This window comes from Tiliqua scincoides, chromosome 2 (genome assembly GCF_035046505.1).
Source record: "Tiliqua scincoides isolate rTilSci1 chromosome 2, rTilSci1.hap2, whole genome shotgun sequence".
Taxonomy (NCBI): Eukaryota; Metazoa; Chordata; class Lepidosauria; order Squamata; family Scincidae; genus Tiliqua; species Tiliqua scincoides.
In genome coordinates, this window is record NC_089822.1 from 21,248,051 (window position 1) to 21,270,901 (window position 22,851).

General features: G+C 44.4%; 1 protein-coding gene and 1 pseudogene across 1 annotated transcript in view; one reads left to right on the forward strand and one right to left on the reverse strand.

Annotated features, from left to right (window-relative positions):
• The window catches only part of ITGA1 (integrin subunit alpha 1), a 91,437-nt gene extending 70,056 nt beyond the window's left edge, over positions 1-21,381 (forward strand). Inside the window, exons 22-30 of the mRNA XM_066613849.1 lie at positions 3,897-3,973; positions 6,682-6,771; positions 7,335-7,437; positions 10,802-10,915; positions 11,798-11,902; positions 13,529-13,633; positions 14,674-14,766; positions 16,076-16,192; positions 19,904-21,381. Of these exons, the coding sequence (XP_066469946.1) occupies positions 3,897-3,973; positions 6,682-6,771; positions 7,335-7,437; positions 10,802-10,915; positions 11,798-11,902; positions 13,529-13,633; positions 14,674-14,766; positions 16,076-16,192; positions 19,904-19,948 (849 nt within the window). The 3' untranslated portion in view covers positions 19,949-21,381. The remainder of the gene's footprint in view (positions 1-3,896; positions 3,974-6,681; positions 6,772-7,334; positions 7,438-10,801; positions 10,916-11,797; positions 11,903-13,528; positions 13,634-14,673; positions 14,767-16,075; positions 16,193-19,903) is intronic.
• On the reverse strand, positions 13,274-13,393 carry LOC136643461 (5S ribosomal RNA; annotated as a pseudogene).
• Positions 21,382-22,851: the final 1,470 nt, after the last annotated feature.

A 22,851-nucleotide genomic window follows, 5' to 3' on the forward strand; every position in this document is an offset into this window, starting at 1 on the left:
AAGTGGCACTTTTTCAAGTGATGCTCCCCTTATTTTTAGCAGGGGGAGACTATCCCTCTTCACCCTAGCACAGCATCTTTTCTAGTGGCTGTTTGCCGGTGTTCTTTTGCATCATTTTATATTGTGAACCCTTTCCAAACTGGGAGCCATTTAGTTATTTAATTTTCTCTGTAAACCACTTTGTGAACTTCTTTATTGAAAAGCGGTATATACATATTATTTAATAGTAATAACCATAATTAATTATTGTGCTTTAAAAAAAAATCAAAATTCCTCAGCTAACTCATGAGAATTTTGCACTAAACATTTCTCCAACCTATTTAACTCGTTCAAATAAAAATGTGCATACAAATGTTGCAATGTGTGTCAATTATGCAAATGAAAAAATGTACATCTTTTAGGTTATTTCACATGATTTACTCCATCTAGGGTATTTAAACTTAGCACCTCAACTCCTAGCAATCCAACTGAGGAGCTCACATTTTAAAGCCTATAATCGCTACCATAAGAGCTTAGAAAAGCCCTTCAGTATACAAAGATGATCTCAAGGCTTACAAAACGGAAAGCTGAGAATTTTTAGGAAGCTAAATTTTACGCCAAATGCTACATGCCCTGTTTTCCTCTGTACTTGTACAGAATTGCAGAAGGCACCCAGCTCTGCTTTCAGCAAAAATACATTGAAGCCTGAATACTGGGAACATGTGATACCCCAGAACAAACGTGCTTCCTTAAGGGAAGATATCTAAATCCCACAACATAAAAGAGAAACAATTTGAAATGTTGTGTTGTGAACTGAGACTGAAGACAGACACAACATTTTAAGAGCAATGGGAAGCCAGGATCACATCAGAGGTCAAGGACCCACTGGGATCACTGTTAAAATGTTATGTCTGTCTTCATCCTGATTATCTAGAAAGACCCTGAAGCTAACAGCAGCCGCTCTTATAACCTCAAAAACTTCACATTTTGTTCTCAGCCTTTACATTAACTGTAAAGCTTGTTGCTCGGTTTCTAAAGTGAAATTCCACACTAACTGAGGCTTTTCATGAATTAGGAATTAGCTTATGTGGAATTTCAGTAGATTCCCATATCCTCATTCTGTGACCTGGCTCAGTTCTCTTGACAATAAATTGGCTTAAAGCAAACTTTCCCACAACTCCTTCTTTCTGTATGCATATCACATGAGAAATGTACCAGGAGACGGAAATGTTACATGCTTAAACAGTTGTGGTGTCTCTCTGCATTGTTCATGAAATACCTTTTAGTAGCCCAAATTATCCTTTGCTAATTGAAAGCAAATGTCTACGTGCAAACTACTTAAAACTGGAAGCAAGAGACTATTTATAAGTTAGAACAGATGTTTCAAGATGAGACATTTAGCATCCCACTGAAAGACTGCACTAAAGACATTCTTTGTCATTCACTTGCATTCATATTCTCTCTCTCACACACACACACACACGCACGCACACACACACAGAGCAGCAACAGCAAATAAAGCAGATATTGTTACTTCAGAGCATAAACTGAACTGCCTCTTTGCATTTTTGGATGCTAAAATTTGCTCCCTCTGCTGAAAAATGGACAGGACACATCTCTGCTTAAGGTTTAAACTAGTTTAATAGTCATTCCCTCTCCGATTGAAAGGACTTTAGGTCCATGAGTAAGGACCTACTCAAGTATTGCCTTTAGGACCATGAGTAAGGACCTACTCAAGTATTGCCAGCACTCTCACTAAATTATAATTTCCAGGATACTCTGGTGGAGGTTAGGACAGCTGTACTGTTGTAAAATCAATGCATGTTACTAGTGTAGAACTCAGTGCTGGTGGAATGTGCAGTCATCTAGCCAAATTTATTTTTATTTTTTTTGAAAAATGCAAAATAAACAGCCTAGATCCACTGTACCCACTAGCATGCACATTATCTCACCCTCAGTTTAAGTAGCATTTGAGGTGCTTCCCTGCTTTTGGAGGGGGTCTCCTTTGGGGGGGGGCTACATGTGTGTACCCTACCACTGCTGCTTCCTCCTCTCCTGTCTGGGTGTTCAGAGACTTAGCCAGATGGGTGGAGAGGAGGAAATGCAGTTCAGCAATGACAGAGCGCACACACACACACACACACACACACACACACACACACACACACAGACACACACCCGCTCTTCTCAACTTCTCCTCCTTACTTTTGCCTGTACAGTCTCCTGCTTGTTTCTGCTTGGGTACATTCAAACTAACCATCTGGGCAGAGTATGCTGGGAGCAGAATCTTCTTCCACTCCAAACATGCTCTGCCCAGCCTGTTTACTTGAAGCTGTGACTGGGTGAGAGCAAGTGGAACTTGCATAGATAAAAGTGCTCTGCCTCCTTCATGCCTCTCTGGCTATAGCTGGGTGGGTAAGAAGAAAGTGGAGGTAGAGCAACCCGTTCGAATTGTTCTTGTGGAAGGGGAGTGTCTAAACCAGGGGTGCTCACACTTTTTTGGCTCGAGAGCTACTTTGAAACCCAGCAAGGCCCGGAGATCTACCAGAGTTTTTTTTACAATGTTCGCGCCATCATAACATATAACATTTATGTGTACAATGTATGTTGGTGTACCTTGAGCCCCACTGAGTATAACAGGACTTACTCCTGACTAGACATGACTAGGATTAGGCTGTGAGGCTGCAATCCTAGCCACACTTACCTGGGAGTAAGCCCCATTGAGTACAATGGGCCTTACTCCCGGCGTTTCCTCCCAGAGGCACCTGAAGGGGGTGGTCGACACTCCGTGATCTACTCATTTTGCCTTGCGATCTACCGGTAGATCACGATCCACCTATTGAGCACCCCTGGTCTAAACAGAATTGTCACGATGCCCTACTGCTTTATTCTTCAGCACTGCAATTGCTTGTAGCTGTGGTACTGGAGGAGGAGGTGTGTTGTGGGTCTCCCAATTCTCTCACTCACTCTCAGCAAGCAAGAAGAGGATTGGAGTACAGGGTGAAGCAACTGGGTGGGTGGCAGACCAGAGGGAGGCAGCAGGCCAATTCATGGTGCAGAGCATCCCTCAGTCTATTGCTTCCTCCAGCCTGCTGCTGAAGCCTGAGCCTGCCTTATGGCTGGGCCAGCCCTGCCTTCACCAAAGATTCTCCCCATCCATCATGTGGTGACAGAATTTCACCCTACGGGCACTAGTGGAGTGGGGCCCTGAATAGTGTGAATATTGCACCACCACAAACCCTGGCTGATTCATCATATCAAAAGACTTTTTAAGATTTGCAACCTCTATTGCAAAATCTTCACGGACACCATTTTTTACTTAAATTAAAACCAATACATTTTATAGTGATTTGGGGGAGTATTCATGTTGAAAATATCTGGGTCCCTCCTAAAAACAGTTCTATATCCCAGTAATGGGAAATGCTGACTGCTGACGCTACAGGTTCTGACAGATGCTTGCTTCCTTTTTGTCAAATCTCCACCTCTGAGGGGTGATGGCTTGTGCGTATGGCTATCTGCTGCCAGGTTAACTGCCCTAAGTTCACGCTGGGAAAAAGCAGGGTTTTCCTGATCTGCAAGGACTTCTTCCTGCTCTGTGTCCCCCCCCCCCTTTCTGGTGCCCAATGAACTGGTTGGCAACCTTCAGTCTCGAAAGACTATGGTATAAGCCTACAGCACCTGGTATTCCCAGGCGATCTCCCATCCAAGTACTAACCAGGCCTGACCCTGCTTAGCTTCCAAGACCAGACAGAGATCAGGCGTGTGCAGGGTAACAGTGGGCTCTCTCTTGACTAATATGTGAGTGTGTCATGATAAATTGTGTCTGATTTGCATTATTCACATGTTCAGTGTTTTATTTAATTAAGTGTAAGCATTCTGTTGTTCTGATGCATTTTCAAATAATGTATTTCATTTAGATTTCCTTTGATATAGTATTCCAGTTCAATATGTCCTATCTCCTGGAAAATACTACTATTCACTTTTCTGTAACAAGGTGAGTTCTGGCCACTATTGGTATGCATCTTTTATTTTATTTTTTCTTTACCTGGTTCTGCTTCCTATATTAACAAATAAGATAACTGTCTTTATCACAGATGTTGCATGTGTGTTTGCATGTGCATTTGTGAATCAGCCCAATCCTAACTTGTCCTGGAGCAGGCAGGCTGGCAGGCCTGCCCTGCATCCAGAGCCTGGGCCAAGGGGAATTGCTTCCCCCTACCCCATATCGTGCTGCAGCAGCCCCAATGGGGCTACTTGATCTGTGCCACCTCAAAACAGGGCACAAATCCAAGTGGCCTGGGGCTGTTCTGGGTCACCTGGAACCAGGGTTAGGATCCAACACAAGTGCCCCCCACCTACTTGTCACCTGCCCACTGGCCCACCCCAAAATACCTACCTCCTACCTACCTCCCACCCTACCCTACTCCCTACCTACCTCCCTATGTACCCTACACCCTACTCCCTACCTACCTCCCACCCTACCACCGCCCCCCCAGACACCCGCACCAGCCTGGCTTGGCCAGCACAAGGTTACATTTTCTGCTGGCCTGTGGGGCTCGGGCCAGCCTCCCTGCTTACTCAGTAGTGTGAAAGTGCTTTATGGGCTTGGATTGCATTTCAGGGCTTGGATCGCACCTTGTGAGAGAAAATGATAGTTGTATTTAGAAATGGACAGTAACCATCAATTGCATAGACTAGTGGTTCTTGAACTTTTCTGGCCTGCAGCTCCCCTGATCCTTTTGGCCATTGGCCATGGCTCCCCCTTACATCACCTCACTTCAGTTACCCCCAAAATGCAGATGAAGGTGTTATAATTATACACTAAAAACAAGAAAACAGCTGCCAGCACTCTGAGGCTGAAATCCTAACCACACTTTCCTGGGAGTAAGTCCCATTGAACACAATAGGACTTACTTCTGAGTAGACCGAGCTAGGCTTGTACCTTTTGTCTTATAATAGCAGCCACCATGGGAAGTACCTCCCCCCCCCCCCCCCAGGAGGCAGGAGGAAAAAGCGGATGGCTGAAAAGGAATGGGTATTTTTATTTTTTAATCAATTTTTGGGGACAAAGACATCAACAGTGGCTTTTTTTCTTTTTTGAAGGGGGAGGAAAAAGAGAAAGAGAAAAGAAATCCTTGGTTAACCTGACACAGACCCCCTAGCCTATGTAGGTCTACTCAGAAGTAAACCCTATTTGAATAAATGGGGCTTGCTCTCACCCTAGCTAAGGGTGCCTTTTGTCTTATAATAGCAGCCAACATGGGAAGGACCCCCCCCCCCCCGGAGGCAGGAGGAAAAAGGGGGATTACTGAAAAGGAATAGGTATTTTTATTATTTTAATCAGTTTTTGGAGACAAAGCTATCAAGAGTGGCTTTTTTTTCTTTTTTAAAGGGGGAGGAAAAAGACAAAGGTGAGGATCCTTGGTTAAGCTGACACAGATGATAAGCCTATGTGGGTCTACTCAGAAGTAAGTCCCATTTGAGTCAATGGGGCTTACTCCCAGGAAAGTGTGGAAAGGATTGCAGCCACACAGAGCAAGATTACAACTAACCCCAAAGTAGATGGGAGCTGCTCACACACATATACCCAGCATGCAGATGCCACCCTATTCCCCCAGGCAAGACAGAGGGATGCAGACTGAGGCATTTGGACACCCTCCTAAGAGCAGGCTGGGCTCCCTCCTTCCCAGGCGGAGGAAAGCGCTGAGCTGCCGGTACTGACTCTTCCCTCCCAGCTTGAAGCCTGCCAGGAGCGCACCCTGTGCTGATGAGATGCAGCACCTCTGCCGCTGCCCAGCCAGCCTTCTCTCCCACCTCCCCCCACCATGTTCCGCACGCCGCCCACCTCACACTGCCCCACCCACCTCGTTCACAGCCAAGGAAAAGCAGCAAGTAGGGAGGCAGCAGGTGCAGCTGAGCTTAGCTGCTGCAGCCACCTCTCTCCCCCAATGCCCCTGGGAACTGGCCACGCCTCCCTAGGGAAGCCCAACACACAGATTGAATACCTCAGGTATAGACAACAGCCAGTGAAGTGGATTACAGAAACAGGTTCATTTATAAAGGTTTTGGCATCAAAGTTAAGCTGATTTTAATGTTGAATACCCACCCCACATCTAGAGTCAGCACTATAGAAATGGATGCCATATTAGCTGTTAATAGGAATTGCACAGATGATAGGAGTGTTCCTTTGTGGGTAGTATAACTATTTCGGGTCTACAGCCATTTGTCTTCACGTACATTTCTTTACAAATTTGGATTTGAAGTTTGTCCTGATATACAGTATCTCTATTTGCTGGACACCACTATGCATCCATTTTATGTTCAGATCTCTCATAATGCTAAATGATTGACATGTTTTAAGTTCACAATAGCAGACAAAACAATCTAGCAAACCTTGTCCCTTATATAAATTGCAAGGCTGAAGACCTTTGTTTCTCAACTGGCCTTTCCTTCTTAATTAGTTGTAATATAGTTTTGTTGTTCTATTTTGTTTTAATTTTTCACTGCACTATATGTTGTGAATTTTATCATTATTACACTTTATACTTTGTTCCTGTTTGGGGCATTTTACTTTTTTTTAATCCATGTTTCTCTATGTTTTACATTGCCTTGAGCACTCCATTATTCAGAGGGAAAATGAACATATAGATCATATAAATAAATAAATTTTTGTAATCTGATCTGAATAATTTCTTGTTTTAGTGATGGTGAAGAACATGATGCAACAGTTTCAGACAACAAGGGAAGCATAGTAATACCAGTAGTTTATGAAAGTGGGCTGATATTTACAAGGTACAGGTGCTTCTCCCTTATTTCTCTATCTTGCAGTGTATCTACCAGACTTTTAGAGACAGTCTATGCTTATCCTTTTGATCTGATAGAAAGCCAAAACAAGGTCACATACACAAAAAAGTGTACTTGTCTAATTAAGCTGGAGTACTGAGCTTTAAACCAATTTTATCTACTTCAATACAATATGAGCCCCATACTGTCTATTCCCCCACACCCACTGGTGCAGCCACACCCCAAAAGGGAAATGCTCTCAAGTAAGGGTGCAGAGGATTGCAGCCTAGGGTTAATACAATAATTTAAAATGTGTATTCTTCTGATAGTTCAAACATTGCTTTGCTCCATTATTGCATACTATTTCTCAGCTCTTTTAAAGCATGGAATAATAATACTGAGCTGCTTAAAAGATTGTTGTAAGAATGGTTGAGTTTTGGAAACTAACAGCTCAATCAGGACACTTTCCTGAGAGTAAGCCCCATTGACTCTAACAGGACTTACTTCTGAATAGACACGCCTAGGATTGGGCTGCCGATAGCTAAATGTATTATTCTTATATTTATTTTAAGGGATCCCATTTCACGTCATATTGTCATTGCTGAAAACATTACATTTCCTGATATTATTAACTCCACTGAGAACATCGGGGATGAAGTTAATATAAACTATTTGGTAAGATAAAAGTTTCCACAATTCCCTGGTTTGTGTTTCTCTAATGTAACAGCCTATTACCTATGTCCTGGTTACAGTTTAAATTTTACAACTCCAGCTTTTCGGTCAATGTCATTTTTAAGTGTCTTTCCAAATGGTCGGTTGCTGTCCCAATTGCAATAAAGGCACAGCCACTGTTAGAAAATATAGGTTGTTTTTATACAATGATGGTTCTTTATCTTGCAGTGAGTCAAAGATCAGTGGTGTAGCTGGGGGGGGCAAAATGGTAAGTACTGTAGGCACAGCAAAGTGCAGTATAAGTGGCCCTTCCCACTCACCATTGAAGCCATACTGGGCAGTGACTGCAAAGCACAGGAGATGCCACTTGGTTTGGCGAGCACCTGTACGTTGCCATCACTGTCCAAAATGGCTACAATGGCAAGTGGATATTGTGGCACCTGCAGGACTTACTGTTTTGTTCCTCCCAGCTACACTACTACTGGAGATGCTTTGCACAAGAGGAAAAAGTTCTGCTTATAGGTGCTTCTCCATTTCCACTAATCCCCTGGCCCCCCCCCCCCACCATCCCACACTATTCAGAACAGTCCCTTTGAATCTCAAGGATGGGTATTCTGTTGTCTAGGGAATGCTGTGCAGAAAGGATGGCAAGAAAGTCCTGGTGAATGAGGAGAACTCTGTTTGAACTTCTCTGGATGCAGAGAATGTGTGCTATTGCTGAAAAGGTTCTTGAAACCAGACACCTTTGCAGAAAGGAAGTACTATGTCCAATGGTCTATTGAAAGGCAATGTAAACCAACTGAGTTTTAAAAGTTATAGAAAGAATATGTACATAGGAAGCTCAAACCATTGGTATTTCTACTCGAGAAATACTGAGAACAAAACGGCTAATATTATAATGCCGTTGTACAAATCTATGGTAAGGCCAGTGCTTTTTTTTTGTAAAAAAAAAAAAAAAAAAGGTGCAGGAACTCACAACTTTTATTTATTTATTTTTAAACTATTTTAATCTGAGAAATAAGTAATAAGATACAACTCCACAGTTAAGCTGGAGTGAGCCCCCTGCTGGAGGCTGTGGGTTAAGTCCTACCTGGGACTAAAAAAAAAAAAAAAAAAAAAATAAGGTCAAAAAAGAGCCTGCCTGGGACTGAACTTTGAGGAGTTTTGCAGCCTCAACTGGCCCCCCTTTTGGCAACTGGCAACCAACCTTTATATTTTGCAGCCATGGAGCACCTCCCCACCTAAAAAAAAAAAAATTATTCCTCATAGGGATTTGAACCCCTAGCCTCTGGCTCCACAGACCAGCACTTTAGCAATTGAGCCATAAGAGCTCTTAGGCTCAAAGTGTTTGGAACTAATACTTGAGGCGCTGATGGCCACCAGCTGGGCTCAAGACCTTATATATTAGTTCTGAACACTTTAACAATAGGCTTTCCTATAGCCCAATGGAGAGAGTGCTGGGCTGTGGAACACAAGGTTGGAGGTTCGAATCCCTCCCTAGCCAGCAGTGTGGGGCGGGGCAGTGCAGGCAGGGAAAAAAGGTGGGGGCAGGGAGGTGGGAAAAAAGGTGGCAGAAAGCCGTTCCAGTGCGTTCCATTACAAAAAAAGCCCTGGGTAAGGCCACACCTGGAGTATTGTGTCCAGTTCTAGTTGCCGCATCTCAAAAAAGACATAGTGGAAATGGAAAAGGTGCAAAAGAGAGCTACTAAGATGATTACAGGGCTGGGGCACCTTCCTTATGAGGAAAGGCTACGGCATTTGGACTTCTTCAGCCTAGAAAAGAGACGCCTGAGGGGGGACATGATTGAGACATACAAAATTATGCAGGGGATGGACAGAGTGGATAGGGAGATGCTCTTTACACTCTCACATAACACCAGAACCAGGGGACATCCACTAATTGAGGTTGGGAGAGTTAGAACAGACAAGAGAAAATATTTCTTTACTCAGCGTGTGGTTGGTCTGTGGAACTCCTTGCCACAGGATGTGGTGACGGCATCTGGCCTGGACGCCTTTAAAAGGGAATTGGACACGTTTCTGGAGGAAAAATCCATTACAGGTTACAAGCCATGATGTGTATGCGCAACCTCCTGATTTTAGAAATGGGCTATGTCAGAAGGCCAGATGCAAGGGAGGGCACCAGGATGAGGTCTCTTGTTATCTGGTGTGCTCCCTGGGGCATTTGGTGGGCCACTGTGAGATACAGGAAGCTGGACTAGATGGGCCTATGGCCTGATCCAGTGGGGCTGTTCTTATGTTCTTATGTACTCAGGCAGTGGCTCTCCAAGGTTGCAACCTAAGGTCTTTTTTAGCTCTACTACTTGAGATCCATTTATTAAATAGAGGTACTGGGGATAGAACCTGGAGGCTTCTACATGTAAAGCACATATGCTGTCATTGAGCTGTGAGTTCTCTAGGCTGAGTAAATATGCCTTATTTCCTCTTGAAGAGAAATTCCATAGTATTATAAAGGAGGAATTCTAAAGGAGTGGTTATACCATGCAGCGAGTGTGGGCCACATTGGAAAGATTGCTGATGAGGATGGACCATCTATGTATGTATGTATTATAAAGGAGGATGGCTAGGTGGTTATCTAAGCATCCTACTTTGGCATAAGAAAATGCAGCTTCCATGGGTATTTATCACCAAAAGGAAACACACACATACACCCCAAAGTCTAGAGTCTAAGCAAAGGGGCTTGTCATGTCATTGGCAAAGTTCTGGGTTGCCAAGCCCCCAGAAGTGGCTGCCTCACACCCAGGCATGTTTTTCTTAGTTAATTCATTTAGGGCGCAATCCTAACCCCTTATGTCAGTGCTTTCCAGCACTGGCATAGCGGTACCAACGGGACATGTGCTGCATCCTGCAGTTGGGTGTCACTTACAGAGGCCTCCTCAAAGTAAGGGAATGTTTGTTCCCTTACCTCGGAGCTTCATTGCCCTTATGTCAGTGCTGGAAAACACTGACATAAGGGGTTAGGATTGCAGCCTTACTTATGACAACTTATTACATTTTGATTGAAACATCGGCTGTATTCTCCTCCTGGATATAATGTAATTTGAGATGTTTTAAGGTTTTGGAATAGCAAAAACTATGAACAACCCTGGGGCAAATGCAAAGCCATAGTTAATGGAAAGGCTACAGTATTCTATGGTTATTTCATGAACTACCAACTAATAGAAAGCATGACCATTCACCAAAATGGGGGTCTACTCTACTGAGGAATAGGATTGCATTTCCTGTTAATATTGATAAATGTCTCGGTGATGAATGAAGGGGCAGTTCAGAAAAGAAAGAAGATATTGTCTAATCAACAACAAAACAAAACAAAAAAACTGTGAATACATTTCATTCTTCTTGTTCCCAGATTGAAAAACATGAACTTTTTCCAGTGCCACAACTTACATTGCAAATTTCATTCCCTAACTTGACTTTAGCCAAAAAACCTATTCTCTACCTAACCAGAATATCATCCTCAAAGGTAAGTTGGACATAATTTTTTTTTAAAGTTTAACTTTGATGTGATTATCATAATGTGGGTTTCACATTTTGAATGGCAATCAATTCCACCTTGCTTTCCTTGCAATTTTCAAGATAAGAATGAACAAGTGTCAGAAGGTTTTCAAAGCAGAATAACCTGCCTTGGGTCAGAAGTTTTGGCTAGTTAACTCATTGTGTTTCCTCAATAGTGAACCTGCCCTAATTGCGACCCGGTGCAGGTCTGCGACATGCCACCCCCACCCCCCGCCAGCACACTGCCCTTCATCCCCAGGATACTCACAGAGGCTCACGGAACCTCATGCAATGCTCCACAGCAGTCGAAAAGACTTCTGAAGCTTCTCCCGCTGTTTTAAACAATACTTCCGGTTTCCTGATGACACCAGAAGTATTGCTTAAAATGGTGCAAGAAGCTTCAGAAGGCTTCTCGCCCTCTGCTGAGTGCCACAGAGAGCCTCGCCTGCCCATGGAACAGCTTGGATGGGCAGGCAGGGTGGTATGGTAGGCAGAGGCAACAGTGGCGGGGATGCAGCAAACATGCGGCAAGTGCAGCACCCAGGGCATTCCCCCCCGCCCTGCCCCAGGTTCGCCACTGGTGTTCTTCTCAGCTGTATAACTCTATATAACACACCTCCTGTTTCACCACACTTATATTTATGTAAATATTTGGTCTGATCCCTCAGTTCTAGACCAGGATCAAAAGAGCTTCTTTAGGCACAGCTCAGGCCTTGCATTCCAGAAGGGATATTTGACCAGCAGAAATATGCCAACTGGAAGATGTAACACAATGTTATCTGTCAAAACAAATTAGTCCAAAGACCCTACTGAACATTTCAGCTGTGTGTGCATGTGTTTTCCCTAACAGAATGCAAACTGCAGTACCAGCCATTCCATTGACCCACTAAGGATTGATGCTAGCCCTCCATATCAGATGCGGAAAATAAGAGAGAATCTGAAAGACGCAGTTTTTGTGAGTCTGTTTAAACTTCCATTTGCTCAGCATGGCTTGAACTGAATGTTATTACATAAACTATATTAACCCATTTCTGCCCAGCCCACAGGTGTACACAATTTGGGCAGAAGTGACTTAAAAGTTTGACTGAGGTTACAATTCTATCCACACTTACCTGGGAGTAAGCCCAATTGTTTATAATGAGACTTACTTCTAAATAGGCATGCATAGGGTTGCGCTGTGAATATAGTTATCTTAGGGTCCAATCCTATCCAACTTTCTAGCACTGATGCAACAGCAATACAGTCCTAAGGTAAGGGAACAAGACTGCCACCCCTCTGCAGGATGCAGTGCATGCTCCATTGGCAAGGTTGCATCAGTGCTAGAAGGTTGGATAGGATTGGGCCTTTAGTCATTGGTGAAAATATTGTGTACAAAGGTATATACAAAGGTTCGCAGCTTGGGGGTTCTCCTGGACTTGCAGCTCCTCCTGGATATCCAGGTGTCAGCTGTGGCCAGGGGTGCCTTTGCCCAGCTTTGGCTGGTGCGCCAGCTGCGGCCGTACCTGTCTCAGGCTGATCTGGCCATGGTGGTCCTTGCCATAGTGACATCAAGATTAGATTATTGTAATGTGCTCTACGTGGGGCTGCCCCTGAAGACGGTCCGGAAGCTACAGCTAGTGCCGAATGCGGTGGCTCGGGTAGTTGCTGGGGGTTGGTGGTTTAACCCTGTCGTGCTGCTACTCCGGCGGCTGCACTGGCTGGCCATTCATTTCCGGGCTGAATTCAAAGTGCTGGTTATGACCTTTAAAGCCCTAAACGGCTTGGGACCAGCGTATTTGAGAGACCGCCTTCTTCCATATAATCTGGTCCATTCTCTAAGGTCATCAGAAGGGGCCCTGTTGGTTGTGCTGTCATTGAGAGTGGTAAAGGGAATGGCGGCCAGAAAAAGGGCCTTTTCGGTGGTGGCACCTACACTATGGAATTTCCTCCCCTTTGAATTGAGAGCTGCTTCCTCATTATTAGCATTCCGGTGGGGCCTGAAGACTTTTTTATTCAGGAAAGCCTTCGAGGCACCATAAGGGCTGTTGCTATAAATTTGTCTTTTACTGCGTGCTATGTATTTTATCCATGTATTTTATCTTGTTTTAATTGTTTTAACTGTTTTGTATTTTTAATCATTATCTGCTGTTTTGTATTTTTAACCTGATTGTTAGCCGCCTTGGGTGCCCTTCGGGGAGAAAAGCGGAATATAAATAAATAAATAAATAAATAAATAAATAAATAAATGGTGCCGAACAAGTACATAAATCTAGATTTGTTCTGTTGGCAGAACTTTTGGGATTTCTTACTTGGTTGGCAACCTTCAGTCTCGAAAGACTATGGTATAAGCCTACAGCACCCGGTATTCCCAGGCGGTCTCCCATCCAAGTACTAACCAGGCCTGACCCTGCTTAGCTTCCAAGATCAGACAAGATCGGGGATGTACAGGGTAACAGTTGCTGCAAGGGATTTCTTACTTAGATGCAAGAAATTTTTTTTCAAGGGGGTAAAGAAGACCGCTGTTAGGATATTTGAAGACATCTGAATAGTCACGGGTTACCCATGTTTCTTTAATAATTTTTCTCTATGATCCTTCAAACAGGACTGTAATTCATACGACTGTGCATCTATTAACTGTACACTGGCCCCATCCAATCTAACTCAAGTGAACATTTCTCTCCGCCTCTGGAAATGGACCTTTATAAAGGTAAGGGAGCCACTGCTTTCATCACAGTGATAAGATGCCACTGTGGCATTTGTTCTGTTGTATATGTACAAGCAGAGATCCACAGTGCAACTCTGTGGGGGATCCATTCCTGAACCCCTCGCAGATACACGAATTCACAGGCATGCAAATCCATGCCACTTCTGATCTGATGGGCAAACCAGAAGTGGCTTTCTCTGGGTATCTGCAGCATCCATGGTGAGTCAAATCAGCAAATACCAGAACCACAGATGCCAGGGATGCACTGTATAGCAACCACAAGCGGAGATATTTACTCGTATCTATTACTATACTTAAGATGTTGCTGATAAGGAGAAAATGAAAGATATACAATGGAAAGGATCCACTGCACCCTTGCAATCTGCTGCTAGTGTAACCTGCACCAAATGGCTGCATGATGGGTTGGCAGTGCTTCAGTGTAACCTTTTCTACTCATGTGGCAAAGGAAACTAGGAGCCAGGAGAGTGAGGCTGTGGTGGCAAAGAGCATATCTTTTTCCTTTTTCCTTCAATGGCACTGCAGGAAGAAATAGGTTGCTACTGGCCCAATCCTCTTCCCGCTCAATTGCCATGAGTGGGAAGAGGGTTGGGGACCATTGACTAGGTGAGCAGGAGGCTGGAGGGGAGCAGCAGGCAGGTATAGTGTGCAGGGCACCCCTCCAACTCAATGTTAGCCTTTCAGTCCACGTCGTGGGTGAGTTGGCCCTGTTCATGCTGCTACATGTTTCGATTGCATGTTTCTTATTGGTGATGCTGGCTTTTTGTGAGCTTTGCTAAAGCCTTTGGAATTTGAGGCTTTATTAAACGGAGGGCTCAATCCTAACCAACTTTCCAGCATCGAGGTGAGGACAGTGCAGCTCTGAGGTAAGGGAACAAACATTCTCTTACCTTGAGGAGACCTCCTCGATTGCCACCCAACAGCAGGATGCAGCACATACCCCATTGGCACATCTATATCAATGCTGGGAAGTTGGTTAGAATTTGGGCCTGAGTCTGATTAATATCATGTCTCTTTTATTCCAGGCAGGTATTCGCAGTGCAGATCTCACTGTCAGAGCACTGCTTAGGAATGAAAACTCATCACTGATCTTGAGAAAAGAGTATGAAAAAGGAGAGGTAAGTCCCATTAGACTCTTTTGCAACATCGCACCTTAGCACTTTGTACACATCACAGCACCTCTCTTCCTCCATTTTCTTTCCTTTGCTCCCTCTCCACATGCTTGCTTTTCCATATATGTCTCACGATTTAGACTATAGGCTTGTGGGTAGGAACTTGACATTATTAATCCTGTTGTGTGCCTCACCTTTTATCTTAGGTGCTTAAGAAACAATAATTCTCATAATATTATTATCGCACCATAGAACAGTTAAGCTAGAATACCACAGAGTATCAACCAACAGTTGAGCTACCTAGTAAACACATCTACTAGGCAATAAGACCCAGGGCTGGCCCATCCAGGAGGGCAACTGAGGCAGCCAACTCAAGCAGAAGACTGACAGGGGCTGCCCATGTCCATCTGTCTACCAACTTCCACTGTTCCTTCAACCAGGGAGTGGAAAGGATTGGAAAAGGAAGAAGAGTGGAAGACGAAGTATGGAGGAGAGGAGAGTCATGGGCTGCTCAACACTTCCTCTTTTGTTCCATCCATACTCCTCTTCCTTTTCCAATCCAGGGAGTGAAAGGAGCAGAGGCTGGCACATCACCAGGTAAGGGAGCAGCAACTGACACATCCCCTCATGCACCAGGCAATCTCGAGGTGGCTCTGGCAAGTCCCACCAAACTGATGTCACACAAGCATGCTGAGGAAGGGGTGCTTAAAGTTCTAATCTTGATGATATGCCAGTTGCTGTTGCAGTTCTTAAGGCACCTGGCAATGGATGACCTAGTCTAAGCAGTTAATGATGGGCTGAGCCCTTTTATGCCTTTCTCATATGTAGTCATAAGCGTAAGCACAATTCCATGCATGTTCACACAGAAGTAAGCCCCCCTGTGTTCAATAGGGCTTATTTTCACGTAAGTCTGCCTAGGGTTTTTCTGCAAGTCTACTAGTACAACTCTTTTGTTGTTAGAGGAGTGACTTTATATTCAGTCCTGCAAAAGAAAATGTTGACATCAGAAGCAACTCTTTGACTGGTTGGTTGGTTGGCAACCTTCAGTTTGGAAAGACTATGGTATAAGCCTACAGTATCCGGTATTCCCAGGCAGTCTCCCATCCAAGTACTAACCAGGCCTGACCCTGCTTAGCTTGACTGATCTTTAAAAAAATCAAATATAATGAAAATCAGTCCCACTTAGTGTGAAACCTTACTGTAGACTGTACTGAATTATGCTTCTAAAAGTCTCAGTGACTGCAGCTGCAATCAGACTGCATGTTGACATGGCTACTTTTTCAAATTGTGTGTGTGTTTTTTTTTAAATTTTCAGACTACTATTAAAGTTTCGATAGAGCATCTTCCTGGTCGTGTGCCATTATGGGTTATTCTACTGAGTGTTTTTGCTGGACTTTTGATCCTTACACTCCTTATATTTGCGCTGTGGAAGGTACGGTTTGTGCACTCCTGTTGTTGTTTTTTCTGTTTTTATAAAATGTTCATGTTTAAAAACTTCTTTTTTTCCTCCTATGCAAACCAGCCGTCTTAAACAATCAGTACGATTCAGGATGGAGAAAATATCCTGTAAAGAAAAACCTGATTGCTCTTTGCAGTCAAAATCTCATTGTACAGATATTTACCAAAATTTACAGTGGTTAAGGGGTTCAGTTTTAATGGATACAAATCTAGTGGCACATCTTTGATTGCCAAAGAAGTTGAGATAAGTCCACCCCTATTGTAAATATTTGTAGATTTTCAACACCGCGGAATTCGAATATGCAAAATGATTTTTCTAAACTTGTTCTCTCAAAAACTTCAAACTTTTGAATATCTGAAAGAGCAAAACAAGAATATGATGTATGTATGGGGTGCCACAGCTCAATTCTATGCTTCCTGGCACCCACTGGAGCAGCTAGTGCCGAATCCAGCAGACTCCTGAAAGTCTCAGGGAGTCTTCTCAGGGGAAGCCCCAAGCCCCGCAATGGGGTTTCTTGAGAGACTCAGTGTTGCACTTTGCGGCCTGACATGGAGTTTAGGAATTGGCAGCGCATGCCTCCGCCAGTCCCACCCCCTCCCACCCCAGTTCTTCCCCCACTCTGCCCTTCCCCCACCTGGTTTCTCCCATGCCCTGCCCTGAAACTACTTACCACTGGCCAGTGCTGCTGGAGCACCAGCCAGCCCTCCATGTGGCACTGGGGCTCGGCACTGACAAGTGCTGGCCCAGCGCCAGTGGTCCTTCCTTTCCATGTGCCGCAGGTGTGCCTTATGGCATGTTTGTGACACCCAGTACTGGCACTGGAGCTCAGCGCTAATGCTGAGGGAGTTCAGGATTGGGCCCTAAGTAACCTGGTGCTCCATGAACAGGAGCTCCTTCCATACACAGAAGTGTTGCGCTCACAAAAGGATCTGCCGAGGAAGTAATTCTTCTTTTGATGATGGAGTGCAATGTTAGTATATAAGCCAAAGTGTCATAAGAACATAAGAACAGCCCCACTGGATCAGGCCATAGGCCCATCTAGTCCAGCTTCCTGTATCTCACAGCGGCCCACCAAATGCCCCAGGGAGCACACCAGATAACAAGAGACCTCATCCTGGTGCCCTCCCTTGCATCTGGCATTCTGACATAACCCATTTCTAAAAACAGGAGGTTGCGCATACGTATCATGGCTTGTACCCCGTAATGGATTTTTCCTCCAGAAACTTGTCCAATCCCCTTTTAAAGGCGTCTAGGCTAGACGCCAGCACCACATCCTGCGGCAAGGAGTTCCACAGACCGACCACACGCTGAGTAAAGAAATATTTTCTTTTGTCTGTCCTAACCCGCCCAACACTCAATTTTAGTGGATGTCCCCTGGTTCTGGTATTATGTGAGAGTGTAAAGAGCATCTCCCTATCCACTCTGTCCATCCCCTGCATAATTTTGTATGTCTCAATCATGTCCCCCCTCAGGCGTCTCTTTTCTAGGCTGAAGAGGCCCAAACGCCATAATCTTTCCTCATAAGGAAAGTGCCCCAGCCCCGTAATCATCTTAGTCGCTCTCTTTTGCACCTTTTCCATTTCCACTATGTCTTTTTTGAGATGTGGCGACCAGAACTGGACACAATACTCCAGGTGTGGCCTTACCATAGATTTGTACAACGGCATTATAATATTAGCTGTTTTGTTCTCAATACCCTTCCTAATGATCCCAAGCATAGAATTGGCCTTCTTCACTGCCGCCGCACATTGGGTCGACACTTTCATTGAGCTGCCCACCACCACCCCAAGATCTCTCTCCTGATCTGTCACAGACAGCTCAGAACCCATCAGCCTATATGTGAAGTTTTGTCTAATGTCTAATGTGTCTAATTTATATGCCTCCAAACATAACACAAAGCTTGCACTTCCTTGAAAAGTCTGGCTATTTCTGAATAGGGCGTCTTGCACTATTTGAGCCTTGCACTATTACAGTAGTACAAATAGTTTAGTATTTGTTCTCTTGAGAATTGCCCTTAATACTAAAATTCTGTGCTCAGAAATACTGATACAGGTATGATGCCCACATGGGTCAGTAAGTCCACATCTCATCCAGTTTCCGTACAGTGCATAAAGTGATCTCCTACTTCTGTCCATTGTTGTTAATATCTCATGCGTTATTAGGCATTTGACCACAAGTGGGCAGCATTGTATAAGGTAAAGGAGGACACTAGTGTTAGCTACACAAAAAAGTGATCTACAATACAGGATTTAATGTGCATCAAGTATCAATATTTTGGGAGTTACACAGTAAATTAGTGTTAATTAAACTGCATGTTATCAGCATGACTGAAGTATCAGGACTTTAATCCTGTAACAATATAACTGTTCAAGTAATTGAATTTTGAAGAAAATGCCTCTCTTGAACATCTTTCCTTCTCATCCTCCCATCTATCCTCAAGCTACATCAATGTTTTAATTTAAGTGGTAGAAGCATTTCAGGGATATCCACCCTAAAAAGCTGAACTGTTCTAGCAGTGCTTTCTAGCCTCCTGTTATAGGACCTACAGATCTGTAACAAAATTTCCATAGAACTGGCAAATCCATAGAAGGACAATTTGCAGTTCCTTTGTAAGAAGTCAGACAGCTATTAGCCTGCAATTCTATGCCTGCTTTCCTGGGAGTAAGCCCCACTGAACATGGTGAGGCTTACTTCTGAGTAGACTTGCAGAGGATTGTGCTGTAAGTTTTTGATATAGATATATCCCTAATGAATTTAGAGCCCAACTCTATCCTTCACAAACCCAGACCATGCAGTGCTGCCAACAAAGTTCATGATCCATGTTATTGACTATGGGGAGGGTGTCCCCTGACAGCCTAGTGTTGGGAGTGTTGGGAGAGTTAGAACAGACAAATGAAAATATTTCTTTCCTCAGCGTGTGGATGATCTGTGGAACTCCTTGCCACAGGATGTGGTGATGGCGTCTGGCCTGGACGCCTTTAAAAGGGGATTGGACAAGTTTCTGGAGGAAAAATCCTTTACGGGTTACAAGCCATGATGTGCATGTGCAACCTCCTGTTTTTAGAAATGGGCTATGTCAGAATGCCAGATGCAGGGGAGGGCACCAGAATGAGGTCTCTTGTTATCTGGTGTGCTCCCTGAGGCATTTGGTGGGCCGCTGTGAGATACAGGAAGCTGGACTAGATGGGCCTATGGCCTGATCCAATGGGGCTGTTCTTATGTTCTAGGGGAGGTAAGTAAAAAAACACTAACTTACTCTCCTTAGGCCACCTTGGACCTACACCAGCTGTTTAGCTAGTGTACGTCCAAGGAGAGTCAGGGGGCAGATCCATGCAGGAAGGGGGGAGATAGGATCTGAGCATGCACTAGTGTCACTATGATCCCCCCTGAACCGCCCTTGGCCCAGTCTGCTCCCCACCCCATTCTGCCTAGATCCTTTCCAAATGGCCCTGGTCCCAGCCTATATGCTCCAGCAGAGGTTCTGCAGCTCACTGGTGCTGATGCAAGACATACCAGTTCCCTTGGCATCAGAGGCAAGTTGCAGAACAGACATGACAGCACCATAGGATTGAACCATTCATCTTTTTTGCAAAAACAATATATGAGAATATAGTGCAACAATTGCACGCTCCTCTGCAATTTCAAAGTGGAATCAAGGTTTCTTTTTCCCCTCTTCTTCTGCAGGCTGGGTTTTTCAACAGACCATTAAGGAAGAAAATGGAGAAATAAGGAGAAATACACAAGAATCTAACTGTAGCAATTTTACAATGAACTGTCCTCAGGTCTTCCTGTCATCCTGCCCTGACTGTCATCTAGATGGCAATGGAGTTTTCTCACACACCACTATAGAGCAACTAATGTGCTTAGTGCTAAAACACCAAAAACAAGCAAATCGAAGCTAGAGGGGATAATGCCAAGGACAAAAACGTTTTCCTTTTGCCCTTGAAGACAGCCCATGATTCAAAGATCTGTGCCACCACATGTAAGCCATGTACCCCAGTGGACTTCTGGGCCCTGTGCACCCGAGTGGACTCCAGAGTTCTGTTTCTAATGCCAATTCTATTTCTAATGCTTTTGAAACTAAGGAGAATCCTAAAGCAATCTATAGATCCCACATCCAGAATCCCCGCAGTTAATCACAAATGGATGAGCTTGCCTAAGTAGCTCTTTGGATTCCTGCTAATACTTTCAAGTGCCTTATTTACTTTTGGGGAAGAACTCCAAGGCTGTGATCACAGCAGATGTACATGGAAGTATGTTCCTGTGGTCGCCCCTGCCCTAAAAGTCTCCTTGCAAGTGGGCTGGTTCACATTGTAGGGAATCAAGGTATGACATATTTGGTGCAGGGAAGTCCCCAGACCCAAAACCATGACACCGGACACCGGACTTAAGCTGCCTGGACTTTTTTTATTACACCTTGTGCCACCAGGGCTCCTCCTTTCCTTATATTGTCTGCTGAATTCCTTTGGTTGGCTGGGAGGCATTGGTGGGTATTGCTTCCTCAGGTGAACTCTCTCTAGACCAGGCAGACTGGATATGTTTGTGGGTATCTGGGTGGTTATTTCAGCCCTGGCCAGTATGTCCCAAGGAACTCTTTCTCCCCCACTCCTGGTCAAAGGAGGAAGGCTCAGGCTGGGATGCTCCCTGCCCATGAAGATCAGTTCACCTGTCCAAGGGGCTCCTGGGGATGGGGTCTCACCATCCCATTCTTCTCCCTGGATCCATCTCCTCCCTGTTTTTGCCTTCTCCCTTGCTCCATTCTGTCCCTCCTTTTAGAATCCTCCCACTTCCCTGCCATTCTTCCCCCTGCTGAGATTCTCCTCCCATACTTTTAAAAGTCCAGTTACCCAAGCACAGCTCAAAGGACACATGCAAATGGTGCAAGAAGCACAGAATGGATCAGAATTTGGCCTGCACTAAGAATAAACACCCAAAGATAAATGCATCACAAACACTGAGAATCGGAAGAGAACCCACAGTGCACTGAAGTAGCCTGTAATATTGACAAACCCTTAGTGTTAAAACCCACACCTTATTTTTTGCTAGTTATGAGCTGAAGAATTATTTAAGCCTGTACTGAAGGAGCTGTGGTGAGTGTCCAAAACACTGCTGAGTACACTGTATATAGGAATGCACTGAAATAAACTGAATTTTTAAAATCCTTTTTGCATCACTGATACTCTGATCACAATGGCCCACCACTAAATGCCAAAATACATGCTACATGAGATGTGCAATTTGGTCCTGAGCGTGTAGGCTTTTGGGGGGTGCTGATCAGAGAACCGCCTCTGGTCACATGAAACCTTCTGTCCTCTGAGATCTTCGGGGGAGGGGGGTCTTTTGTGTGCCCTGCTGCTGACAGAAGTCAATCTGGAGATGACATGTCAATCACTTCCTTTGTGGTGTTCTGGAATTATAAAACAACCCCTGTTAACGCAGCAGGAGGTGAGATTGGTGCGCTAATTCAGTTTTGGTGCCAGCTGAAAATCTTTTCATTTCATCTGCCCTCCCCTTCTTGATTGTGACACTAGTTTGATTCTATCTGCTGCTTTAGATCTGCTTTTAGTACTATTATTGCTGCATTTTCAGTAGCTTTTTAGTATGTGCTGCTAGGGACCTTCAGGACTTCCTAAGGAAAAGTGCAGCGTATAAAATGTTTACAATAAATAAATAGATAGGGACTGTGGCATTCAGGGAAGAATATTTCACCTTTTTGCCTCACACTATAGAGCTTGTGAAAAGTGTGCTCTTGAGGGAAGCGTCCCTTGGCTTCCCCCCAGCTCACTGTACCAGGGCTAATAGTAGCTCCCAGGACACAATTTTCATAAGGACTACAGGGTGCCATTTTGGTTGTGACTGCTGAACAAAGAAAGGGCTTAGATTCACCTTCCCCACACACCAACCACAGTCCCTGATATGGCTGCAAAGTATGTGAAATGAAAGAAACTTATGCATGCAGGGTGAACTACACATTTCGCATACCACATTGGTTGGGCTCAGGTCCCACAGAAAGCAAGAGAATTTAGAAATCTGTTGTACTTAATGAGTTCCATTGGAACTTTAACCACAAAATAGAAGGATCCTCCATTGATGTTAATTACTTTAAATTGAGTGTTTTTAGAATCATAAGCATGAAGACTACAGTTATGGCAAAAACCTATTGATCATTTACGATGGTGGAACTCATGTACCACCTTTGTAAATGCCTCTGGGGCACTGCTAATTGAGCACCTCTGCTGTGCACTTTGGGATTGCCAGCACAAATGGCTGGAGACCCTGCACATGCCTCCCTGCTGTTCAGGGGAGGACTGGGGCAAGGATCGGACTGGGCCAGGGGTGAGTTGAGGACAGACCATGGGAGAAGAGAGAGAGAGAGAGAGAGAGAGAGAGTGCTTCAGTTGTAGGGATTTTATAATGTAGGGAAACATTACTAAACAGCATCCCACATCTGCTGTGGGGCAGTCCATCAAGCCACTTTGGTGTTTCTGCCGCCTCATTCACCTGCATGTGTCAATCAGACCTCGTTCTGTTAATCACGGAAACCACAGTTTCTGTATATCTCTACATTCAAACAGGCAAACTGTACATTGTGCTTCCCATTCAAAACCAGGAGGGAAAACCACCCTCAAGCC